This window comes from Nicotiana tabacum, chromosome 6 (assembly GCF_000715075.1).
Source record: "Nicotiana tabacum cultivar K326 chromosome 6, ASM71507v2, whole genome shotgun sequence".
Classification (NCBI taxonomy): Eukaryota; Viridiplantae; Streptophyta; class Magnoliopsida; order Solanales; family Solanaceae; genus Nicotiana; species Nicotiana tabacum.
Genome location: NC_134085.1, coordinates 89583348 through 89609080, shown reverse-complemented (window position 1 = coordinate 89609080; position 25733 = coordinate 89583348). Strand labels below are relative to the sequence as shown.

General features: G+C 40.3%; 2 protein-coding genes across 5 annotated transcripts; both read left to right on the top strand.

The window, feature by feature from the left end:
• Window positions 1-410: 410 nt before the first annotated feature.
• LOC107788603 (V-type proton ATPase subunit B 2) lies at window positions 411-9258 on the top strand. 4 transcript variants are annotated; one of them, XM_016610289.2, is made up of 16 exons: window positions 411-545; window positions 1015-1080; window positions 1683-1856; window positions 1994-2049; window positions 2168-2266; window positions 2414-2473; window positions 4500-4611; window positions 4691-4899; window positions 5548-5676; window positions 5797-5934; window positions 6106-6256; window positions 6352-6434; window positions 8142-8189; window positions 8279-8332; window positions 8490-8573; window positions 8674-9258. In XM_016610289.2, the coding sequence occupies exons 2-16, from the start codon at window positions 1023-1025 to the stop codon at window positions 8857-8859; spliced, it is 1641 nt and encodes a 546-aa protein (XP_016465775.1). In that variant the 5' UTR covers window positions 411-545; window positions 1015-1022; the 3' UTR covers window positions 8860-9258. The 4 variants fall into 4 exon arrangements, with proteins under 4 accessions (XP_016465775.1, XP_075111025.1, XP_016465776.1 ...); XM_075254924.1 differs by having other exon boundaries at window positions 4500-4615; window positions 4695-4899; XM_016610290.2 differs by lacking the exon at window positions 1683-1856.
• Window positions 9259-10867: 1609 nt separating this feature from the next.
• LOC107788602 (uncharacterized) lies at window positions 10868-25303 on the top strand. The gene is made up of 7 exons (XM_016610288.2): window positions 10868-12150; window positions 12259-12384; window positions 12464-12713; window positions 23915-24154; window positions 24209-24457; window positions 24841-25059; window positions 25167-25303. Exons 1-7 carry the CDS (start codon window positions 11884-11886, stop codon window positions 25289-25291), a joined length of 1476 nt encoding a protein of 491 aa, XP_016465774.2. The 5' UTR covers window positions 10868-11883; the 3' UTR covers window positions 25292-25303.
• Window positions 25304-25733: the final 430 nt, after the last annotated feature.

Genomic DNA, 25733 nt, shown 5'->3' with positions numbered 1-25733 from the left:
GTTAAAAAGAATATCACATTTTTATACAAAAACTAAGAAATGACAATTATCACTTTTGTACTTTTCTTTACCTTTTAATATGTTAAAAGGACTATCACATATTTAACAAGCTTTTGATTTTAATTTTAATATTTTAGTTTTACTTTCAATGATATTCCGTTATAGAAATAATATGACATGTTTAAGACTATAATTTTTTAAATATTTTAACTTAAGATATTAAGATTCTAAACAATTATTATATTTTTAAAATTCATATCCAATCGAATAAGATACAAAAAGGAGGGAGTAAATGAGAAAATGTCACCAATTGGGAATATTACTTTAATTTCCAATTTTAACAAAACAAAACCAGTAAATGTTATTACTGTAATAACATAACAAAACCACCTCCGTCTTATCATGATCTCATTTCATTTACATGCTGGAGTAGTATTAATTATTTATCTCCACCATCAGATCTCAGTTCCATTTCTCTACGGTCCACCTCTATCTCTCTCTCCTCTATTTCTCTTGGCTCTGTCTTGGATTCAGAAGCAGAAAAGGTACATCCTTTTTCTTACAGATCCATTCTCCAATCTTCGATTTTTCACCTTTCCATTTAGCTAACGCAATTTACAACCCTTCGATCTCAAGCCACACATCTCTATACAATCCACTGCCTTTGACTTTACTCATAATAGTTTCATTTGTATATATCTCCTAATTGCTCTGTTCTATTACTGTTGATATCTCTGTTTGTTACTGCCCTAGCGTTTTAGGCCTTTGGCTCGCACTTTATGTATAGTTGAAAATTTATCTATACTAAATAGTGAGTGTGGTAATAATTATATTTAGCATCTGCTGCTGATTTAAAGTTTTTTTGTATCCGTCTCTGCTGCCCAGCTTGGCATTTTGATGCTTTCTTGTTTATGTAATGAGACGTGATCTGATGATCAATTGTAAAGTGATTTATCAGCACTTGCGGGGCGGGCATATGATGTTGCTTCATTTTCTTTGTTTGTTAATTTTCAGGTTAAAATATGGGTGCGGAAAACAACAATATTGACATGGAGGAGGGAACCCTGGAGGTTGGAATGGGTATGTTTATATCGTTTTCTTCTTCTTCGCTCGCCTTCTGTTTGTTAGAGGCGTAAAGTCATGTTTATATCGTTTTCTTCTTCTTCGCTCGCCTTCTGTTTGTTAGAGGCGTAAAGTCATGTTCCACTTATGGTATGCAGATGTGGTAGTTTTTTGCTTAAGTAACAGGCCTTGGAAATGAGCCCTTAAACCTGTGTTAGCACTTTTTCAAATGAATCAAAGAATTCTAGGAATAGTGAAGTGATGAATAGGGATTCTAAATGAAAATATGTGGTGCGGGTTCATTATGATTGCAATGATCTTCAATTATAACTAGAGCTGAGTTACACATGCTATATTGAACTAGGACTACCGAGATGAATGTCTCACTTGTGGTCCTATTTAGTTTGTAGATTTAAGAATAGAGTGTTCCCCAGGTGGCAGAGAACTGTTTTCAAAGCCTGTCTGATGCCTTCTGCCGATGATTGGGCATGAACACGTATCAGCAGTTGAAACGCTGATGGCAGTAGATCTTTTTTCCCTTATAGTTTCAGTAGGTATTAGGATTTGATGGGTATACTTAATAACTCTTGAGAATATGTTGTTTGGTTTTATCTGCGCAGCAACTGAAGTAAATATATCAAAATTTTGCTGTACCTTCTGTCTATACACTACAAGGAGGATATTCCTACTTTTTGAGGTTTCAGGATTCAATATATCCATTGTCATATCCATTTTCAGTAACATGGCAATCTTGTGGATCATCACATATAACTCCACATCTTTTCTGGCTTTTGGTAGTTTCTACTCAATCCAAACTCAAAACTTGCTAAACTTGTCATTCTTATTCAAAAAAAAGAAAGAAAAAACTTATTCAACTTGTCATTTGTTTAAGATAAAAACTGCTGACTTCCAATACTGTGTACAATTGCAGAATATAGAACTGTCTCAGGTGTTGCTGGACCACTTGTTATTCTCGACAAAGTTAAGGTAATCCTTGTACACTTTGCAATACATTTTTATTATTTTCTTAAATTTGATGTTGTTTATTGTTGCTTGTTTATGTTAATGCTTTAGAATAATGTGTGTGTATATAATCTCTTGTCAGGGACCCAAGTACCAGGAGATTGTTAACATTCGTTTGGGAGATGGAACAACAAGACGTGGACAAGTTCTGGAAGTTGATGGGGAAAAAGCTGTTGTTCAGGTAGGTTATCCTTTGGCATCACTCTTTGCATGATATAATTGTTTGGAATTTTCAAATATGTATCATCTACTTTAACTTTTAATATTCACCAATTTTTCCGTAATTCAATCTGCTTATGGGATGGTTATTTTCCCTTTTTCTAACCAGGTTTTTGAAGGAACATCTGGAATTGACAACAAATACACAACTGTGCAGTTTACCGGGGAGGTATAGTGTAGCTCATATTTGCTCTAACTTTGTTGCATAGAACCCAAAAACGTATATCACTGGTACCTAAGTTCCATGAATTGGTTGCGTAATCCATAGATAAACCAACAACAACAACAACAACAACCCAGTGTAATCCCACAAGTGGGGTCTGGGGAGGGTAATATGTACGCAGACCTTACCTCTACCCCGAGGGGCAGAGAGCCTGTTTCCAGGAGCCCCTCGACTCAAAGAGGCAACAAGAGACACTATATTAGTACTATCAATAGACTCATAATAAAACACCATAAAATCCATAACATAACATAAATACCATAAAAAACAAAGTAACAGCAATATAAGAGATATAGGAAATACGAGAATATGTAAGGTATTAATACACAGAAGATAAAGCCCATCATCAGTAGTTGATCAATAGCATCCTAAGACTAATTCCTAACTGGCTAGTCTCACTCTAGTGCGCTGTAAAAAGACATCACAAATTTCCCCTAACCTACAACCTTAATGCTCGATCTCCACAATTCCCTGTTTAGGGCCATGTCCTCAGTAACCCTAAGTCGCGCCATATCCTGCCTGATCACCTCTCCCCAATACTTCTTAGGTCTCCCTCTACCTCTCCTCGTACCCACCACCGCCAGTCGTTCACACCTTCTCACCGGTGCATCAGTGTTCCTCCTCTGAATGTGCCCGAACCATCTGAGTCTTGCTTCCCGCATCTTGTCCTCCATGGGGGCCACACTCACCTTCTCTCGAATATCTTCATTTCTAATCTTATCCTTCCTTGTATGCCCGCACATCCACCTCAACATCCTCATCTCTGCAACTTTCATCCTCTGGATGTGTGAGATCTTCGCCGGCCAACACTCGGTCCCGTACAACATAGCAGGCCTAACCACTGCCCTATAAAATTTACCTTTCAGTAACAGAGGCACTTTCTTGTCACACAGGACTCCCGTCGCTAACCTCTATTTCATCCACCCCACCCCTATACGGTGTGTGACATCCTTGTCGATCTCCCCGGACCCCTGAATAAACGACCCCAGGTACTTGAAACTACCCCTCTTAGGGATGTCTTGAGAATCAAGCCTCACTTCCACTCCCGCTTCCGTCGGCTCTGCCCCAAATTTGCACTCAAGGTATTCCGTCTTCGTCCTGCTCAACCTGAAACCTTTGGACTCAAGGGTATGTCTCCAAACCTCTAACCTCTCACTGACGCCGCGTCGTGTCTCGTCGATTAGGACTATGTCATCAGCAAATAGCATGCACCATGGCACCTCCCCTGAATATGATGCGTTATAGCATCCATCACCAGGGCAAATAGGAAAGGGCTGAACGCAGACCCTTGGTGCAACCCCGTAATAACCGGAAAATAATCTGAATCGCCTCCTGCTGTCCTAACCCGAGTCTTAGCTCCATCATACATGTCCTTAATCGCCCTAATGTAGGCAACCGGGACCCCTTTAGCCTCTAAGCATCTCCATAAGACCTCCCTAGGAACCCTGTCGTACGCTTTCTCTAGATCGATAAACACCATGTGGAGATCCTTCTTCTTATCCCTGTATTGTTCCACCATCCTCCTAATAAGGTGGATAGCTTCTGTGGTAGATCGCCCCGGCATGAACCCGAACTGGTTGTCTGAAATAGACACCGTCCTTCGCACTCTCATTTCTACCACTCTCTCCCAGACTTTCATGGTATGACTTAGTAATTTAATACATGTTTGCTCCCTTACTTTAGCCTTCAATCTTCTCTTGCATTTTGCCTTTTTTATCTTTAAAAAAAAAAACCTAATTCTTGTATGTAGCACGTGAAATGCTCATATGAAGTTTATCAATAAACTTGAGAATTTAAGCATGTAACCATTCTCTATTTGCATGTAAAGAAAAAGTCTCAGAGATGGCTTCTATATGAATAAAAACTATTAGTTTATTAGTCATGTTTCTGGTAGATGATGTGCTGTTTTATGCTTCATTTGTTTTAACATTTGTACTGTTGTCTAAGAGCGCTCTCGGTAATATGTTTGCAGGTGCTTAAAACACCGGTCTCACTAGATATGCTTGGACGTATCTTCAATGGTTCAGGGAAGCCTATTGACAATGGTCCTCCAATTTTACCCGAGGCTTACAGAGATATTTCTGGCAAGTGCTGAGCTCTAATATGACCTAATTCGGATGTTCTTGTGATTCTCCACTAATATTATGCTAATGCCAATCTTAGGGAGTTCTATCAACCCTAGTGAGAGAACCTATCCTGAAGAGATGATTCAAACAGGAATTTCAACAATTGATGTCATGAATTCAATTGCTAGAGGACAAAAAATCCCTCTTTTCTCTGCTGCCGGTCTTCCCCATAATGAAATTGCAGCCCAGATCTGTCGTCAGGCTGGTTTGGTGAAGAGGTTGGAGAAATCTGAAAATCTTCTTGAGGTAAGTAGTATTGCGTGATGATTATATTTCAAATGCCTAAAATGCTGATATGGAATTCTGTTGCATTGCTTAAAAAGGTCTTAAGCATTTGGCTGCCTCTCTAAGATATCAAAGCATGTTTTGAGATTTGACTAGTATCTTTTTTTTTTTTTTGAAAAGGTAATATGTTTGTATTGAATATGAAAATGGTTACACTAATAGTGTAACCTTCTGATAATTACAATGGGGAAACGAGAAGAGAGGCCTAAGATTCTATAAGACTCACAATTGATCTAAAACATAAAAAATTATCAGAAGAGATTTGACTAGTATCTTAATAATCTTACTACTGCCATTTGACATGGTAGCCTGCATTGAAGACGACAGAAACAAAATAGATTTCTGCATTTATTTTTTCTTTTTTCTTTGGTCTTCTGAGGAAGTTCATTAACATATAATCCTTGAAACAGCCTCCTTTTTTCGTCCTAACCGACTTTAGTTCACCCTTTTGCGGATTAGGTACAGAGGGTTGGTTCATTGTCTATTCCTTCTTTTAGGCCACCAGCAAATAGCTGGTCAGGCACATTTCGTCATCCATTTTCGTTTATTCGTGGCGATTCAATTGTATGTATATTGATATAAATCTTACTTTTCTACTTGATGCTACAGGGTGGTGAAGACGACAACTTTGCCATAGTTTTTGCAGCTATGGGAGTCAACATGGAAACAGCTCAATTTTTCAAACGTGATTTTGAGGAAAATGGATCCATGGAGAGAGTGACACTTTTCTTAAACCTGGTAATTCTTGCAATTTTAACATGGATCAATAAATGATATTTACACCGCTTCAGTTAATAAAATGATTGCACTTCTTTAAGCTGAAGCTCAATCTGATCTATTATGCCATACTTCTTGCAGGCCAACGATCCCACAATTGAACGTATTATTACTCCCAGGATTGCCCTTACAACTGCCGAATATTTAGCATATGAATGTGGCAAGCATGTTCTTGTGATTCTAACTGATATGAGTTCATATGCTGATGCTCTTCGTGAGGTATTCTTCAATAAGTGCATCTGCATCTTTTTTATTTTGTATTCTTATGATTTGGCCTAATTTGATCATCATTAAATCTTAAAATCAATACCCATGGGTTAAGTGATGTTGCAAGTATTCTAAGCTTTCTTTAAGACTACTGGCACCATATAACTACATATCCTATTACAGGTATCTGCTGCCCGAGAAGAAGTGCCTGGAAGGCGTGGATATCCCGGTTATATGTATACTGATCTTGCAACCATTTATGAACGAGCTGGACGTATCGAGGGACGGACTGGATCTATCACACAGATTCCAATTCTGACCATGCCTAATGATGGTAACAAACAGCTAGCCATATATTTTGGATATTACACTGCTTCTGCTTGATTTTTCTTCTTATTGATCAATTTCTATCTTATGTTGTATGGACAGATATTACACACCCAACTCCAGATCTTACTGGTTATATCACTGAAGGACAAATATATATTGACCGACAACTTCATAACCGGCAGGTATATTATGGAACTCTCGGACTGAGTACATATTCACACCAGCAAAGGGGCAAAATACTTCATGTCATAAGAGATCTAAGTAATAAATGAGCAACCAATCAAATTGAAGCAGTGGTACTTTAGGTTCTTTTAACTAAAGAAGGGGTACTGTCAATTCTTTGCGTTCTCGATCCGTTTCTCTTGCTGGCAATGGGGAGGTATTTCATGCTAATCACATTTTAAGTCCAGATCATCTCAATCAGGTAGCGTATAAACTGAAATGATTATTTGATAAACTGGATAATCAAGTAGGAAGAGAAAGCATCATCAAAATTTGCTTGTCCTTTTTGTGCGTGAGCATTTGGGAGGGAAATTTAACCATTGTCATGTCTTCTTTCGGTCTCCTCATTCTATACTAACTTATACAAAGACCCTCCAAACGTTTTCTGGTGATTCTAGGAGTTATTCCTTTTTCTTTTGATGTTGAGTCACTGCATGATATTCTTTCTCATTTATCATAATTTCAAGTTGTTTGCGTACTTCATAAATCATGCCGCATACACTGAAAATAGATTGAAGGAAGATAGCTTTTCAGTTTTTCTATTCTAATTCTATTTCCTGAATCAACTTAACAGGCTGACTTCCATCCTATAGCTTACAGTTACCTTGGAAGGCGAAAACTGTTTCTGCTTTTTCTGCTATGAACTTTCTGAATATTATTCAAATAAGCTTTTGCATAATTCCTTTTTCTGTCTAGGTTGTTTTATGATATTATGTTAGTGGTAAGTTGTGCACTAATAAGAAATAATATTTCTATTATGCATTTATGCATCACCTTACACCTTTATGAATTGCATGCCACCATTTATCTTGAAATTTAGGTTGCTTTCCGGTTGGACTTGGGGATGAATTTCACTAAATGACCAGTAGGATCTAAAGCAATTATGATTTTTTCTTCTGGGGAAAATGATAATAATAAAAAGATTTATGGTACTTGTATGATTATACTAAGGCCCTATAGTGTCAAGTTTTTTTTTTATCTTAGATGAAGCCCTACAGTTACCACTTACCAGATTTTGCTTATCCTTTCCATGAATGGCCTTAGTGCCATAAACTTCATCAGATATTTGGACTTACCCAACAGTTTCATTCTTGCATTATATCTGAACAAAATATAATATCTTGCAAATGTTTTATATGTGTTTTGCACATACTGCCTGGAAATGTGTTTAATAGAATGACATATAGCATAGGAATCCTGTTTTAACATATCATCTGCCAATTAAAAAGAATGCTGCAAAAGTAAAACCAAACACATTCAACTATATTTGGATTCTTGGAAAATTAAGGAAGTTCCACTTTATAGTATTACTAGTCCAAAACACATCCACGAAACACTCCATTGGTTTGTAATATTTCTATTTGCATATTTGGAATTGTGTCACATTACAATTCAATTGTGGACAATTTCATTTAACATGTATTCCACACATGGAATATCTATGATGTCTTGACTCCTGAGTCACTGTAAGCATTCTGTTGCTTGCTGAGTCGAGTATTTCTTGATTTCGGCTGTGTCACAGCAACAGAAGGTTGCCTTTTTGTGATTAGCTACTGTTGAAGCTTTTATGACTGTGGATGGGTTGAATGTGTTTACTCTTTTAAAGGCATTGGACTTTTGAAGAAAAATGTCTAAAACATTTTTTTTCATTGTCTGAACTGTAACAGATATACCCACCAATCAATGTACTTCCATCCCTGTCTCGGTTGATGAAGGTGAGCATTCGGATCCTTTTGTTTTCAGTCCATCTAGATGCTTTTGACTAATTGATATTAGGACGACTAACCCTTGAAAACTTTTTCAGAGTGCCATTGGTGAGGGTATGACTAGGAGGGATCATTCTGATGTATCCAACCAGGTAAGATCAACTTTCGGAAAGCATGTTTTTTGCTGTTCCCTTTCATTTTCATTTCTTCAGGCAGACTTGATACATTTTTACTTTGTTTGCAATTGATGGCTTAATGTGTGTGTTCTTTCTCCTTTTTCTTTTTGCATTAACTTTTTAAAAAAATCAGCTGTATGCAAATTATGCCATTGGAAAGGACGTCCAGGCAATGAAAGCTGTTGTCGGAGAAGAAGCACTTTCTTCTGAGGACTTGGTAATTTGACTGAGAAAAATATTTGAATTAGTTTACCTGTGTTTTGGCGGGGGTTATCATCAAGTCAAGATTACTAATAGTCTTCCTATAAATGAAACAGCTGTATTTGGAGTTTCTTGACAAATTTGAGCGGAAATTTGTCGCTCAAGGAGCCTATGACACACGCAACATATTCCAGTCACTTGATTTAGCATGGACACTCCTTCGCATCTTCCCTCGTGAGCTACTTCATCGTATCCCAGCAAAGACCCTAGATCAGTATTACAGCCGCGATGCATCTAATTGATAAAAAGGGATGCCAATGGGAAGGACGAGCTTTGTACTTTCGTCTGTGTGATTGCCTTGGTACGAGCTTTGACAATACTCTATTTTTTTGTGCGGTCTGTTGTGTATCTCCTTTCATCTCAATAATAAAAGCCCTCTCCAATGAGTTCCAAACCGAGGCTCTTCAGCATTTTGAAAGACATTGATATTCTTTTGAGAACCAATTAAACCGTGTAATCTAGTGTGTTTTTTAGCCAAAAGTATTGCAAAGGTTTGGTTTATTTACTAAATTTCAGTAATAGTAGACGCTTGTAGGAATTACAAAGCCTTGTCATATAGTTTCTGTTTTTTTTTTTTAATTGCTCTATGGCGTGTAAGCTGATTCTTTTGGATTATTGGTGAATAATGCTGCTTCCTTGTATAAGGTTTCTCTGGAGAACTGGAAACTATGAGATTTAGGATATTTCACAACTTGCTTGTTGATATATTTTCTCCAAAAGTATTTTTTGAAAAGCATTTTTGCTAAAAAAAAAAATCTTTTGCAAAATAAGCCAATTTTAGAAGTTTTGCCAAATAGGCAAATCAAATAATTGGCTTACTGGTGCATTTTAAATCTTGCATGGGAAAGCGCTTTGCACTGGACACTTGTTTGTGGTATCAGTTGTAAACGTTACAATTTCCTGCAAACTGACAGACTTTTCCCTTAAACTTCCATCTGGGTAAAACCTTTAATAGCTGAAGAAAATTAAAGCGAGATAGGATAAACTTCTCTAATCTTTAATTACATACATAAAAATTAAAATCACTTCAGTGGTGTCCAAACCCAGACCCCAACCCCTCGACTAGCCGACTGTACCTGATTAAAAGGAGAGAATTACTTTGTGGGGAAATTAAAGTGGAGAATCATGGTTCAAGGGAAATTAAAGTTAGTATCGGTTCAGCTTTCTCCCAGCCTGTTTCTGCCAACCCTGCATATCTCCACCAAGCTCGTAGCTTTTCATAAACATTATATTTTGCTAAAAGATAAAGTTAGAAACTTTTTGAATTACAATGCTTAACTTCTTGGAATTATAAAATCAGCGGTTTAAAGGTAAAAATTGCACGGGACGCCCTATCTAGATACTCCTTTTTAATCTGTAGCTGCTTTGTCTTTCTGTTTGCACTCGTACCCGTTTTTTTGTTAAAAGCCTTTTAAAAAGACTATTTTGCCCTTCTTCATTAAAAGACTACTTTCTCTCCAAGTATACGCTAGTCCTTTACTGTCTCTGTCTCCCGTTATTCGTGTTTTTTGATTTGTTCTTTTCTGAAATCAAAGGATTTTCGTCGTTGTTTTGATTTTTCAACTACTATTCGTCGTTGTTCCCACATTACGATTTAATCACAGGTACATTGCATTAATTTTCTGGGTTTTATTTTACGATTTTCTGGATTTCTTTCTGGTTTTGGTTTTGATAGTCATGTATTTATGATTAAATAGTTTCTTAGTGTTTAATTTGATAAGTGCATTAGTTTTACTTTTACGATTGTGTTTTAGGTTTTTTGAACGAGTTTTTATGTTGTTGGTGAAAATTCTATAAATTCTTCAGTGATTAGACGTCCAAATTTTAAAAAAAAAAATTGAGAGTTAAATAGATGATACTATTAAAGTGATGATACTTTAGATAGGAACTGAAGTTTTTTTTTCATGTTTTGGCATTATTTTTGGATTTGAATTTGTGTTTTATTTTTTGTGAATACTACAGCATGGGGCTGAATGTTTTGTATTTTGTAACTGGTGAGATGAAGTTTTTGTGTTTTGTTACTAGTGAACTTCAGCTCTAGAGTTGAAGGTTTTGTTTTTGTAACTGTCGAAGTTCAGCTCTAGAGCTGAAGTTTTTGTTTTTGTAACTGGCGAACTTCAGCTTTAGAGCTGAAGTTTTGTTTTGTAACTGTCGAACTTCAGCATTCTTAGAGATTGAAGTTTTAACTGATCTTTTTGATAATGTCATAATGTTATTTTTTGTATGTTTTACTTTTTTTGAACAGATGGCACTTAAAGATCCTAATGCAGCTAAAGTACGCAAAGAAGCTAATGCACCTAAAGCACCTAGACTACCTGTAATACCCCCAAGTCCTTATGTCCCTGCTCCTCCACCTACAAGACCAGGTCAAAGATATTTTAAGTTTCGAAATTGGTTTAACTCTAAGTGTTACTGGAAGGGGAACCACGATTTGAAGAAATTAATTGCAACTTTCTTGACTCTTACACAACGGGATAAGCTTCATAATGGTACATTTCGATACATTATGGCTATGGAGAATTTCAAATGCAGCATGAAGTTGGTTCATTGTTTGTGTCTTTCTCGAATATTCACGAATGATCGAGACTCGATTAGTTCCAAGAATTTTTGGCCATGATGTTTCCTTCACCCTTGAAGACTTTCACATTATGTGTGGTTTGCGGATCACAGCACATAATGTTGAAAAACCAATTAATCGAGAGAGCAATATTCTGAAGCGCAAAGTCCAAGGGTGTAACTTTGAAGGATATTCGAGATTTTATGACTCAGAATAAAATTCCAAAGAATGTTGTGAATCACATACACGTATGCGAGAGCGATGATGATGCTGTGAAGCTTATGGAAATTCTTGTCGTAGAGTCTATTTTGTTTGGGAAAAAGACCGAGTCATCTGTGATGGAGGAGTATGCATCTATTATTGAAGATGATAAGGTTTGTGTTGAATATCCTTGGGGTAATGTGGCTTATGAGAAGCCCATTTACTCACTAAAACATGCATTGGACAAGCAGAACAAATTCCATGCAACTGAGTATAAACTTGGTGGATTTCCTTATCCGTTATGTGCTTGGTTCTATGAGCGCTTCCTAGATATTCGGGAGAAGTATAAGAGAGGATGAGTACCTTGATACCCCTCAGGTTTTGTCTTTGTGTTAATATGTTGACGTATTAATTTTCTTCTTCTCATAATATACTTTTTTGTACTAAACAGAAATATCGCAGCTTTAGGGTATTGGATATAATTCCTACAGAAGAGGAATTGAATTCAATGCCTTTAATTTACCAATTACCATGCAGCCGGATTCGTTCAAAGGTACTTAACGCGGGTCCTTCAACTGGTGAATCACCACGTACTCTGAGTCGATCAAAAGAATCGAATCGAACTCCTGTTATTGGTAAATCACCACGTAGTCGGAGTCGATCAAAAAAAGCGAATCGAACTCCTTTTATTGGCGAATCATCTCGTACCCAAAGTCGTTCTAACCATTCTACAAGTGACTTTGATGACAATGAATTACTCGACATAATATGTTCTGTAAGTTTTGATCTGAAGTTTTTTGGTTTTATGTTTTGTAAAAGTACAACATGTTTTTGAGCTGAAGTTTTGTTCTATATCTGAATTTTTGTTGTGTGTCTATTCTAGAGATTAACGATGGAGGTTCAAAGGCATGCAGAAAAAGAAAGAAGCACAATCGTGAAAGAAGTTTTTGATAAGTTTAAAAAGGAGGAGCGATCTGCTTTTGTGGATGCGGTTTTTGTAAAAGTGAAGGTAAGCTAATTTATAGAGAAGTCTTTTTATTTCTGTTGATGTTATTCAGATTAATCATTGTTAGTAAATTTTTTTCTAGGAATATTTCGATGAGAAGTTTGAACAGTTGTTTAAGATTGTAAACAAATCAAATGGAATGGACGATGGCAATTTTGATTTGAGTAACCATCGAGAATATGATAGGGGGAACGACTATTACGAACATCCATTGGATATTAATGTGGTTGATGATGCATTAGATAAAGTCGCAGATGTAAATGCTACACGTGAGGAAACGACTTTTGTAGACGATCAACATGTTCAAGAACAATTTGAAGAGGAACGTCCCAGTGAGGCCTTAAAAAGCTCATTTAGAGTCGCTTCGATTTGCGTGCGCAGTCCTGGCGTGTAGCCGGAAAGCTTAAATATGAAATTCTGTGAAAAATGCTAAGTTTTGATATTAAAATGAATAAAATTTGACCTCGGTCAACATTGTGGGTAAACGGACCTGGACCCGCGATTTGACGGTCTCGGAGGGTCCGTAGGAAAATATGGAACTTGGGCGTATGCCCGGAATCGGATTCTGAGGTCCCAAGCCCGAGAAATGAATTTTTGAGTAAAATTGTTTTCTGAAATTGTTAAGGAAAATTGAAATGAAAATTGATTAGAACGTGTTGGTATCGGGCCCGTATTTTGGTTCCAGTGCCCGACACAGGTCTTATATGTGATTTAAGAGGTTTTTGTAAAGTTTGGTTAAAATCGAACGTCGTTTGACGTGTTTCGGACTTGAATTCTTAAATTTGAACTTGATAAAGTTTTTGAAAATTTCATTAATCTTGAGGTTTAATTCGATGTTCATAATGTTATTTTGGCGATTTGATTACACGTATATGTTTGTAGAATGTTTTTGAGGTTGTGTATATACTTGGGTTAGAGTTTCGAGGGCTCGGGTGAGTTTCGAGTAGGTTCCGGGATGCCTTAGGCTTAAAAAGATCAGATGTTGCAGGTTCAGGAAATATTGCAGGTCTCTGAACCCTCTTGTGCGGTCCACAAGAAATCGCGTGCGGCCGTGGTCGCCTTTGAACGGTCCGCGGTGGATGCTGTGCGGCCGCAGTCGGCTTTGTGCGGTCCGCACGGGGCTATGATCTGCAGGTCTTCAGGGAGGCCTGTACGGCCGCGGTCCTTTTTGTGCGATTCGCACATGGAGTTTCAGAGGGGTATAAATTCACGTGGATTTCAGTTATTTTTACACTTTTCAAAACCCCAAAATGTAAGAGGCGATTTTCTAAACAACTTTTCTTCTCCAAAACGATTGGTAAGTGATTTCTAACTCATTTTCATCACTTCTTAACATCTTTTAACATGATTTCAACTTCAAATCAAAGATTTTCATGGGGAAATTGGGTGTTTTGGATAGAACCTAGGTTTTCTAAAATTGGGGATTTGGACCTCAATTTGAGGTCCGATTTCAAAACAAACCGTATATTTGGATTTGTGGGGGAATGGGTAACCAAGTTTTGGTCCGAACCTCGAGTTTCGACCACGTGGGCCCGGGGGCATTTTGACCTTTTTGGGTAAAACCTTGTAAAACTTATTTTCATGCATTGGGGTTGACTCATTTAGCATTTATTGATGTAATTAAGTAACTTATGACTAGATTCGAGCGGATTGGTGGTGGAATCAAGAGGTAAAGCTATAATTAAGACTTTAGTGGTGTTCAAGGCATCGAGGTAAATGTTTGGTCTAACCTTAGCTTGAGGGATTAGGAGTGGAGTCATATTTGCTACTTGCTTCTTGTTGAGTACGACGTATAGTCATGTTGACGAGTATCTATACGTTGGTGTCGAGCATGACCGTGAGTCTTAAATTGAAAGTGGTTGTGTCCTTAAATGACATTTCAGATGCTTAAATTAATGATCTTCTATATTGCGCAAAGAATTGTTCTATCCTCGCAGATTTTATTTATGTTTGAGCATTGTCATTATTTGGGCTAAGTACAAGCTAAGGTAAGATTGGTTATAGTTGATTCTCCCTTGTCGGGATGATTGTTTCGATATCTTTGTTCCCTTGCCGGGAAACTATTATATTGCTTTTGTTCCCTCGCCAGGAGTTTATTATATCGCTTATGTTCCCTTGCCGGGATTTCTTGTAATTGTGTAATGAAATGGGAGCGGGTGGTACGCCTACCACAAGATATTATGAAATGGGACCGGTACGCCTACCACAAGATATTATGTAATTGGAGCGGGTGGTACGCCTACCACAAGATATTATGAACTGGGAGCGGGTGGTACGCCTACCACATGATGTTATGAAATGGGAGCGGGTGGTACGCCTACCACAAGATATTATGAAATGGGAGTGGGTGGTACGCCTACCACAAGATATAATGAAATGGGAGCGGGTGGTACGCCTACCACAAGATATTATGAAATGGGAGCGGGTGGTACGCCTACCACAAGATATAATGAAATGGGAGCGGGTGGTACGCCTACCACGAGAAATGATGAAATGGGAGCGGGTGGTATACCTACCACGATATATGAGAAATGGGATCGGGTTGCACGCCTGCAACAAGATGAAACTGAAAGTGAAAGTTGTCTTTATTTTCTTCATTTGTGATAGAAGTTATATTGCTAGCTTCCTTATTATTCCCTGTTATTTTCTTTTAACTACTATCCCCGAAGCATGTTTCCCTTCCCCAACTTTAACTGCTTATTACTTGTTTACTTTTTCACCATATATTGTATAACTGCACAGGTTTATCTGGAGTCTAGTCCTAGCCTCGTCACTACCTCGCCGAGGTTAGGCTAGACACTTACCAGCACATGGGGTCGGTTATGTTGATGCTACACTCTGTGCTCTTTTGCATAGATCCAGATCTTGGACAGCAGCAGTAGCGCGGGAGCCAGCCTTCAGTCTAGTGAGATACCGAGGTAACCTTGCAGACTTCAGCAGGCCCGGCGTCTCCTCTATCTTTTATTTCAGTCTGTTATCTTATGTACTCGAGACAAACAATTTATATTTTCCTTCAAACGGTTGTATTTAGTACTCTTGAAGTTCGTGAGTAATGTGACACCAGTTCTTGGGTAGAGGCATATGTTGATTCTCGTATTATTGTTTCGTCTTCTTTAATTTAAGTCTTCCGCATAATTATTTAATTCCGTTGTTTTTATGTTATCACTGATAATTGTTAAAAGAAGTAATTGTTAATGAAGTAAGCAGTTAAGGATTGGCTTGCCTAGCTCACATTAGTAGGCGCTATCACGACTCCCGAGGGTGAAAAATCTGGGTCGTAACAAGTTGGTATCAGAGCTCTAGGTTACATAGGTCTCACAACTCACGGACAAGCTCAGTAGAGTCTGAGGGATCGGTACATAGATGTTTGTATTTATCCCCAGAGGCTACAGAGTTAGGAAAATCTCACATTTGTTCTTTCTTGTCGTGCGGATTTGTTCCTCAAATGCTAATTGAACTTCTACTCTGTTCTTCGCAGATGGCGAGAACATGCGCTTCCTTATCTACCGCTCAGCAACCCGAGCCCCCTGCAGCAACTCCCACTAGGGGCAGGGGGCGAGGCCGAGGCCGTGCTAGAGGCCGAGGTATGGGCAGAGTTCAGCCCCGAGCAGCAGCACCAGTGGCGGAACCTCAGGTTGATTTCGAGGAGGAGGTTCCGGCCCCAACAGTTCTAGTGGGCACAGCTCAGGTCCCAGAGGGGTTCATTGCCACCCCAGTTCTTCAGGACGCTCTGGTCCGATTGGTGGGCCTCATGGAGAGTGTCACCCGAGTAGGTTTACTTCCTATAGCACTAGCCATTTCTCAGGCTGGAGGAGGGGCTCAGACTCCCGCTACTCGCACTCCGAAGCAGGCAGCTCCCCAGATTCAGGTTCCAGCGGTTCAGCCAGCAGTGGCAGTTCAGCCGGGTGTAGTGGCTCAGACCGGCGATGGAGCGGCTATGTCCGCCGATGCTTTGTGGAGACTGGACAGATTCACCAAGCTCTTCACTACTACTTTCAGCGAAGCTCCTTCTGAGGATCCCCAGGATTTCCTATACAGCTGCCATGAGGTTCTCAGGAACATGGGCATTGTTGAGACCAATGGGGTCGATTTTGCTGCATTTCGCTTATCTGGATCCGCCAAAACTTGGTGGAGGGATTATCGCTTAGCCAGGCCAGCCAGGTCGCCATCTTTGACATGAGAGTAGATCAGTGTTGTTTCTGAAGAAGTTTCTCCCCGTGACTCAGAGAGAGGCCTTCCGGAGGCAGTTTGAGTGCCTATAGTAGGGTTTCATGACGGTCACCCAGTATGAGACCAGGTTCATTGATCTAGCTCGCTATGCTCTTGTCATACTTCCCACCGAGAGAGAGAGGGTGAGGAGGTTTATTGATGATCTTATTCAACCGATTCGTCTTCAGATGGCCAAGGAGGCCGGGAGTGAGATCACATTTCAGGAGGCGGCCAATGTGGCCCGCCGAGTTGAGATGGTTCTGTCATAGGGAGGTGGTTATAGGTCAGATAAGAGGCCCCGTCATTTGGGTAGATTTAGTGGTACCTCGTTTGGAGGTAGAGATTCATATGGTAGAGGCCATCCTCCTAGGCCCTTTCAGTCAGCTCTTCAAGTCTCCCATGGTACTCCAGGTGGTCGTGGTTCCCAGACGCATTATTCTGATCGGCAGTCTTATAGTGCACCATCATCACCTATCAGTGCACCGCCGCTTCAGAGTTTCCGAGGTCATCAGCCCCAGCAACCGAGGGCTTGTTTTACTTGTGGAGACACGAGGTACATTGCTAGGTATTGCCCTTGAGCTCCGAGCAATTTTCCACATCAGGGTTCTCGTGCTATGGTACAGGCACCAGGTGTTCCAGAGCCTGCCCAACCAGTTAGAGGTGGGGGTAGAGGTGCTAGAGGTAGAGGTAGAGGTCCTAGAGGTGGAGCTCAGGACGCTAGAGGTGGAGGCCAGCCAGTAGCAGGTCATCCTAGAGAGGTAGTTCAGGGTGATGGGGCCCAGCCCCAATGCTATGCCCTTCCAGCTAGGCCTGAGGTTGAGGCTTCAGATGCAGTTATTGCAGGTACTATTCTAGTTTGTGATAGAGATGCTTTAGTATTATTTGATCCGGGGTCTACGTATTCGTATGTGTCAACTTATTTTGCACCGTACTTGGTCGTGCCTAGTGATTCGTTGAGTATGTCTGTTTATGTGTCTACACCGGTGGGTGATTCTATTATGGTCGATCGAGTTCATCGTTCTTGTATTGTAGTGATTGGAGGTCTTGAGACTCGTGTTGATTTGTTGCTTTTAGATATGGTCGATTTCGATGTTATATTGGGGATGGACTGGTTATCCCCGTACCACGCTATCTTGGATTGCCATGCCAAGACTGTGACTTTAGCTTTACCGGGTATGCCTCGTTTAGAGTGGAGAGGGACCCCTGGTCATTCTACCAGTAGTGTTATCTCTTATGTGAAGGCTCGGCGTATGGTCGAGAAGGGGTGTTTGGACTATTTGACTTATGTTTGCGATTCTAGTGTGGAGGCCCCTTCTATTGATTCTGTACCCATTGTTCGGGAGTTTCCTGAGGTTTTTCCTTCAGACCTGCCGGGTATGCCACCCGACAGGGATATCGACTTTTGCATTGATTTGACTCCGGGCACCTAGCCCATTTCTATCCCGCCGTATCGTATGGCCCCGCCGGAGTTGAAAGAGTTAAAGGAACAGTTGCAGAATTTGCTTGAGAAGGATTTCATTAGACCCAGCATTTCGCCTTGGGGTGCGCCGGCGTTGTTTGTGAAGAAAAAGTATGGTTCGATGAGAATGTGCATTGATTATCGGCAATTGAACAAGGTTACGATCAAGAATAAGTATCCACTACCGAGGATTGATGATTTGTTCGATCAGTTTCAGGGTGCCAAGGTATTTTCAAAGATTGACTTGAGATCTGGCTACCATCAGTTGAGGATTAGGGCATCTGACGTCCCTAAAATAGCTTTCCGCACTCGGTACGGGCATTATGAGTTCTTGGTTATGTCATTCGGGTTGACCAATGCCCCAGCAATGTTTATGGAGTTGATGAACCGAGTATTCAGGGCTTATTTGGACTTGTTCGTGATAGTATTTATTGATGATATTCTAATATATTCCCGCAGCCAGGAGGAGCACGAGCAGCACCTTAGAGTGGTTCTTCAGACTCTGAAGGATAGTCAATTATATGCTAAGTTTTCGAAGTGTGAGTTCTGGTTGAGTTCGATTGCATTTCTTGGTTATATTGTATCCGCATAGGGTATTCAGGTTGATCCGAAGAAGATTTAGGCAGTCAAGAACTGGCCTAGACCAGCATCAGCTACAGAGATTCGGAGTTTCTTGGGATTGGCAGGCTACTATCGTCGGTTCGTGGAGGGGTTTTCATCTATTGCAGCCCCGATGACCAGGTTGACACAGAAGGGTGCTCAGTTCAGATGGTCGGACGAGTGTGAGGCGATCTTTCAGAAGCTCAAGACAGCTTTGACTACGACACCGGTGTTAGTTTTGCCCACAGGTTCAGGACCTTACACAGTCTATTATGATGCTTCCTGTATTGGGGTTGGTGCAGTGTTGATGCAAGATGGCAAGGTCATTACCTATGCTTCAAAGCAGTTGAAGATTCACGAGAAGAACTATCTGATTCATGATTTAGAGTTGGCAACCATTGTTCACGCATTGAAGATTTGGAGGCATTACCTGTATGGCCTGGCATGTGAGGTGTTCACGGATCACAAGAGTCTTCAGTATTTGTTCAAGCGAAAGGAGTTGAATTTGAGGTAGAGGAGGTGGTTGGAGTTGTTGAAGGATTATGACATCACTATCTTATATCATCCGAGGAAGGCCAATGTGGTGGCCGATGCTTTGAGTATGAAGTCAGCCAGTATGGGTAGTCTTGCTTATATTCCGGTCGGTAAGAGGCCGCTTGCCTTGGATGTTCAGGCCTTGGCCAATCGGTTCGTGAGGTTGGATATTTCTGAACCTAGTCGAGTATTAGCTTGCATGGTAGCTCGTTTTTCTTTATTGGAGCGTATCCGTGATCGACAGTATGATGATCCCCATTTGTGTGTCCTTAGAGACACGGTGCAGCGCGGAGGTGCCAAGCAGGTCACCTTAGATGATGATGGAGTTTTGAGATTGCAGGGTTGAGTTTGTGTGCCTAATGTGGATGGGCTCCGAGAATTGATTTTTGAGGAGGCCCATAGCTCCCGATACTCTATTCATCTGGGCGTCGTGTAGATGTATCAGGATTTGCGGCAGCATTATTGGTGGCGTAGAATGAAGAAGGATATTGTTTCATATGTGGCTCGATGTTTAAATTATCAGCAGGTTAAGTATGAGCATCAGAGACCTGGTGGTTTGTTTCAGATGATTGAGCTTCCCGAGTGGAAGTGGGAGCGGATCACTATGGACTTCGTAGTTGGACTCTCGCAGACTCGGAGGAAGTTCGACGCAGTATGGGTCATTGTTGATAGGCTGACCAAGTCAGCGCATTTCATTCCTATGGCAATCTCCTATTCATCCGAGAGGTTAGCTGAGATCTATATCTGGGAGATTGTTCGCCTTTATGGGGTGCCAGTATCCATCATTTCGGACCGAGGTATGCAGTTTACCTCGCACTTCTAGAGAGCAGTTCAGTGAGAACTAGGCACTCAGATTGAGTTGAGTATAACATTTCATCCTCAGACGGATGGGCAGTCCGAGCGGACTATTCAGATTTTGGAGGATATGCTTCGAGCTTGTGTCATTGACTTCGGAGGATCGTAGGATCAGTTCTTACCTTTAGTAGAGTTTACCTACAACAACAGCTACCAGTCGAGCATCCAGATGGCTCCCTATGAGGCTTTATATGGTAAGCGGTGTCGATCTCCAGTTGGATGGTTTGAGCCGGGAGAGGCTCGGTTGTTGGGTACAGTCCGTACAGCTCAATCCAGGCAAAAGAGCTATGCAGATCGTAAGGTTCGAAACGTGGCTTTTATGGCTGGTGAGCGGGTGTTGCTCCGAGTGTCGCCTATGAAGAGCATGATGAGATTTGGGAAGAAGGGCAAGCTTAGCCCTAGGTTCATTGGTCCATTTGAGATTCTTGATCGAGTGGGAGAGGTGGCCTATAGATTTGCATTGCCGCCGAGCTTATCAGTCGTGCATCTAGTTTTTCCTGTGTCTATGCTTCGAAGGTATCACGACGATCCATCCCACGTGTTAGATTTCAGCACTGTCCAATTGGACAAGGACTTGTCCTATGAGGAGGAGCCGGTAGTTATTCTAGACCGGCAGGTTCGTCAGTTGAGATCCAAGAGTTTCCCTTCTGTTCGTGTTCAATGGAGAGGTCAACCTCCTCAGGCATCGACTTGGGAGTCCGAGTCCGATATGCGGGACCATTATCCTCACCTTTTCCCCGACTCAGGTACTTCTTTCTTCTGTCCGTTCGAGGATGAACGGTTGTTTTAGAGGTGGAGAATGTGATGACCTAAAGGGCCATCACCTTTTTTCTTACCCATTATGTACTTCCGAGGCCTTGAAAACCTCATTTATAGTTGCTTCGATTTGTGTGCGCAGTTCGGGCGCGTAGCCGGAAAGCTTAAATATGAAATTCTGTGAAAAATGCTAAGTTTGATATTAAATTGAATAAAATTTGACTTCGGTCAACATTTTGGGTAAACAAACCTGGACCTGTGATTTGACGGTCTCGGAGGGTCCGTAGGAAAATATGGAACTTAGGCGTATGCCCGGAATCGGATTCCGAGCTCCCAAGCCCGAGAAATGAATTTTTGAGTATAATTGTTTTCTGAAATTGTTAAGGAAAATTGAAATGAAAATTGATTAGAACGTGTTGGTATCGGGTCCGTATTTTGGTTCCGGCATCCGGCACAGGTCTTATACGAGATTTAAGAGGTTTCTGTAAAGTTTGGTTAAAATCGGACGTCGTTTGACGTGTTTCAGACTTGAATTCCTAAATTTGAACTTGATGAAGTTTTTGGAAAATTTCATTGATCTTGAGGTTTAATTCGATGTTCATGATATTATTTTGGCGATTTGATAACACGAATATGTTCATAGAATGTTTTTGAGGTTGTGTATATACTTGGGTTAGAGTTTCGAGGGCTCGGGTGAGTTTCGAGTAGGATCCGGGATGCCTTAGGCTTAAAAAGATCAGATGTTGCAGGTTCAGGAAATATTGCAGGTCTCTGAACCCTCTTGCGCGGTCCGCGAGAAATCGCGTGCGATCGCGGAGGGGCAGCGCGGCCGCGGTCGCCTTTGAGCGGTCCGCAGTGGATGTTGTGTGGCCGCGGTCGGCTTTGTGCAGTCCGCACGGGGCTATGATCTGCTGGTCTTCAGGGAGGCCTGTGCGGCCGCGGTCCTTTTTGTGCGATCCGCACAGGGAGTTTCAGAGGGGTATAAATTCACGTGGATTTCAGTTATTTTTACACTTTTCAAAACCCCAAAATGTAAGAGGCGATTTTCTAAATAATTTTTCTTCTCCAAAACGATTAGTAAGTGATTTCTAACTCATTTTCTTCACTTCTTAACATCTTTTAACATGATTTCAACTTCAAATCAAAGATTTTCATGGGGAAATTGGGTGTTTTGGGTAGAACCTAGGTTTTCTAAAATTGGGGATTTGGACCTCAATTTGAGGTCCGATTTCAAAACAAACCATGTATTTGGATTTGTGGGGGAATGGATAACCAGGTTTTGGTCCGAACCTCGAGTTTCGACCATGTGGGCCCGGGGGCATTTTGACCTTTTTGGGTAAAACTTTGTAAAACTTATTTTCATGCATTGGGGTTGACTTATTTAGCATTTATTGATGTAATTAAGTAACTTATGACTAGATTCGAGCGGATTGGTGGTGGAATCAAGAGGTAAAGCTATAATTGAGACTTGAGTGGTGTTCAAGGCATCGAGATAAGTGTTTGGTCTAACCTTAGCTTGAGGGATTAGGAGTGGAGTCATATTTGCTACTTGCTTCTTGTTGAGTACGACGTATAGGCATGGTGGCGAGTATCTATATATTAGTGTCGAGCATGACCGTGAGTCTTAAATTGAAAGTGGTTGTGTCCTTAAATGACATTTCAGATGCTTAAATTAATGATCTTCTATATTGCGCAAAGAATTGTTCTATCCTCGCAGATCTTATTTATGTTTGAGCATTGTCATTATTTGGGCTGAGTACAAGCTAAGTTAAGATTGATTATAGCTGATTCTCCCTTACCGGGATGATTGTTTCGATATCTTTGTTCCCTTGCCGGGATACTATTATATTGCTTTTGTTCCCTCGCCAGGAGTTTATTATATCGCTTATGTTCCATTGCCGGGATTTCTTGTAATTGTGTAATGAAATGGGAGCGGGTGGTATGCCTACCACAAGATATTATGAAATGGGAGCTGGTGGTACGCCTACCACAAGATATTATTAAATGGGAGCGGGTGGTACGCCTACCACAAGATATTATGAAATGGGAGCGGGTGGTACGCCTACCACAAGATATTATGAACTGGGAGCGGGTGGTACGCCTACCACAAGATGTTATGAAATGGGAGCGGGTGGTATGCCTACCACAAGATATTATGAAATGGGAGCGGGTGGTACGCCTACCACAAGATATAATGAAATGGGAACGGGTGGTACGCCTACCATGAGAAATGATGAAATGGGAGCGGGTGGTATGCCTACCACAAGATATAATGAAATGGGAGCGGGTGGTACGCCTACCATGAGAAATGATGAAATGGGAGCGGGTGGTACGCCTACCACGAGATATGAGAAATGGGATCGGGTTGCACGCCTGCAACAAGATGAAACTGAAAGTGAAAGTTGCCTTTATTTTCTTCATTTGTGATAGAAGTTATATTGCTAGCTTCCTTATTATTCCCTGTTATTTTCTTTTAACTACTATCTCCGAAGCATGTTTCCCTTCCCCAACTTTAACTGTTTATTACTTGTTTACTTTTCCGCCATATATTGTATAACTGCACAGGTTTATCTGGAGTCTAGTCCTAGCCTCGTCACTACCTCGCCGGGGTTAGGCTAGAAACTTACCAGCACATGGGGTCGGTTGTGCTGATGCTACACTTTGTGCCCTTTTGCACAGATCCAGATCTTGGACAGCAGCAGTAGCGCGGGAGCCAGCCTTCAGTCTAGTGAGATACCGAGGTAGCCTTGCAGGCGTCCGCAGGCCCGGCGTCTCCTCTGTCTTTTATTTCAGTCTGTTATCTCATGTACTTGAGACAAACAGTTTATATTTTCCTTCAAACGGTTGTATTTAGTACTCTTAGAAGTTCATGAGTAATGTGACATGAGTTCTTGGGTAGAGGCATATGTTGATTCTCGCATTATTGTTTCGTCTTCTTTAATTTAAGTCTTCCGCATAATTATTTAATTCTGTTGCTTTTATGTTATCACTGATAATTGTTAAAGAAGTAATTGTTAATGAAGTAAGCAGTTAAGGATTGGCTGGCCTAGCTCGCATTAGTAGGCGCCATCACGACTCCCGAGGGTGGGAAATTCGGGTCATGACAAACGGCTTTTGTAGGCGATCAACATGTTCAAGAACAATTTGAAGAGGAACGTCCCAGTGCTGATAGATTGAGCAGAGATGGAAATGATGAAGCACAGTTATCAACTGAGAATATTGGAAGCAAGCAAGGTGCAAATAATCAAGTTGTTGAGACTGAAGAACATAATGCTCATGATGCATTGTGTAAAGTCGCAGATGATAATGCTATACATAAGGAAGCGGTTGTTGAAGGCGATGAACATGTTCAACAACAAGGTGGAGAGGAATAATCCAGTGTTTGTAGACAGAGTAAAGATGGAAATGATGAAGAGTCAACAACTGAGAAAGGTTCAGATGATCAAGTTGTTGGCACTGAAAAACATGCACCGAGTTGTCCTTTGGTAAGTGATATTGGAAAAGGCAATTTGTTTGGCGATGGAGATCAAGCACCTGTTTGTACATTAGAACTGAAAGCGATTGATGTGTCTAGCACTATTAGGAAAGACGATCGGTATGCAGGATTACTAGCTATTTACAAAGAACTTCTAGGTGGTGATACACTGGAAATTGTTACTACAGGTACAAAGTGTGAAATTTATAATATTTCAATGATACCTTAGACTGGAGCTGAAGTTTTGTTTCATGTGTTTATATTTTTTGTAAAAACTACAGCATGTGTTTTTTGCTGAATGTTTTATTTTGTAACTCGTGAAGTTCAGCTCTAGAGCTGAAACTTTTGTTTTTGTAACTGTCGAACTTCAGCTCTAGAGCTGAAGTTTGTTTTTTTGTAATTGTCGAGGTTTTTGTTTGTGACTGTCTAACTTCAACCTTCTTAGAGTTGAAGTTTTAATTGTTTTTTTATAATATCCTGTAGTGAAATTTTCACTACAGGTATAAATTTTTTCTCTATTATATATATAGAAAAACTAGTTGATCTATTCACCCTCTTTATGAATATGCAGTGGAAGTTGAAACTAGTTGTGATTCAATTGACACAACTCAAAAACTCTCTGATGATGCTGAATTGAATGAAGGTAGAGTTGAGAAAAACCTTCCAGAGAATACTCCATTGCTCCTTGACGTTGGTTCACAATTGAATGAAGTTGTAAATGCTGATATTGACAAAGGCATTGACAAAGGCATGCAGCCTGGGGAAACCACAGCGGAAGACAAACGTCAAGGTATTCTGTAGATCATGAATTTATTATATTTGATCGAAGTATATTTTTTATAGTTTGAAATTTTACATACTTTATTTTCTTTTTTATGTTTTTGAATGATTTTTCAGAAAGACTCGAGGCAGCTCAAAAAGAATTTGGTGAGCTTATGCAGCTATATGAAAAAGGAGAAATACATATATTCACACCTGTTGCCTCACAGACAGGTGTGAAGTGTGTTGGTATTATTTTATAAAATTTAGTCAGTATTATTTATTTATTTATTTATTTTTGCATGAAGATACAGGATTTGTTGGAATGCAAATATCATTTGTGTCGCAATACTTAGACCAGGTAGTTATTTTCTGCAATTCGATTACAAGCTGTTTTTTTTTGCCTAATGTGTGTTTTCTATCAGTTTTATTTATGTTTATATTTTTCTTGCTTTTGCAGATCCCATCTGATGCATCGGAACTTCTTCCAAAACCTAAGAGAAGGAATATTTCTAGTTCTTCTATGTGTGACACCAGTGTTATCCCCAACTTCAATTTATGTTCATTTTCACTTGGTAGTATACAAGGGACTGATTCAGAAGGTAATTCTGCTGATGTTGTTGTTCGTGAAGAGACACAAGAACGTCGTGAACAGCAGAGAGTTGGTCAAGCATCTGCCACGATGGCTGTAATTTTTCCCCCTGC

What these genes read in the sequence shown, in the direction of transcription:
- LOC107788603 (XM_016610289.2), top strand. Translation starts at nt 1,023, where the DNA reads ATGGGTGCGGAAAACAACAATATTGACATGGAGGAGGGAACCCTGGAG. An exon ending in GGCTTACAGAGATATTTCTG is followed by an intron (nt 4,612 to 4,690) that starts GCAAGTGCTGAG and finishes TGCCAATCTTAG; the next exon opens with GGAGTTCTATCAACCCTAGT. An exon ending in AATCTGAAAATCTTCTTGAG is followed by an intron (nt 4,900 to 5,547) that starts GTAAGTAGTATT and finishes TTGATGCTACAG; the next exon opens with GGTGGTGAAGACGACAACTT.
- LOC107788602 (XM_016610288.2), top strand. Translation starts at nt 11,884, where the DNA reads ATGCCTTTAATTTACCAATTACCATGCAGCCGGATTCGTTCAAAGGTA. An exon ending in CGGTTTTTGTAAAAGTGAAG is followed by an intron (nt 12,385 to 12,463) that starts GTAAGCTAATTT and finishes ATTTTTTTCTAG; the next exon opens with GAATATTTCGATGAGAAGTT. An exon ending in AGCGGAAGACAAACGTCAAG is followed by an intron (nt 25,060 to 25,166) that starts GTATTCTGTAGA and finishes ATGATTTTTCAG; the next exon opens with AAAGACTCGAGGCAGCTCAA.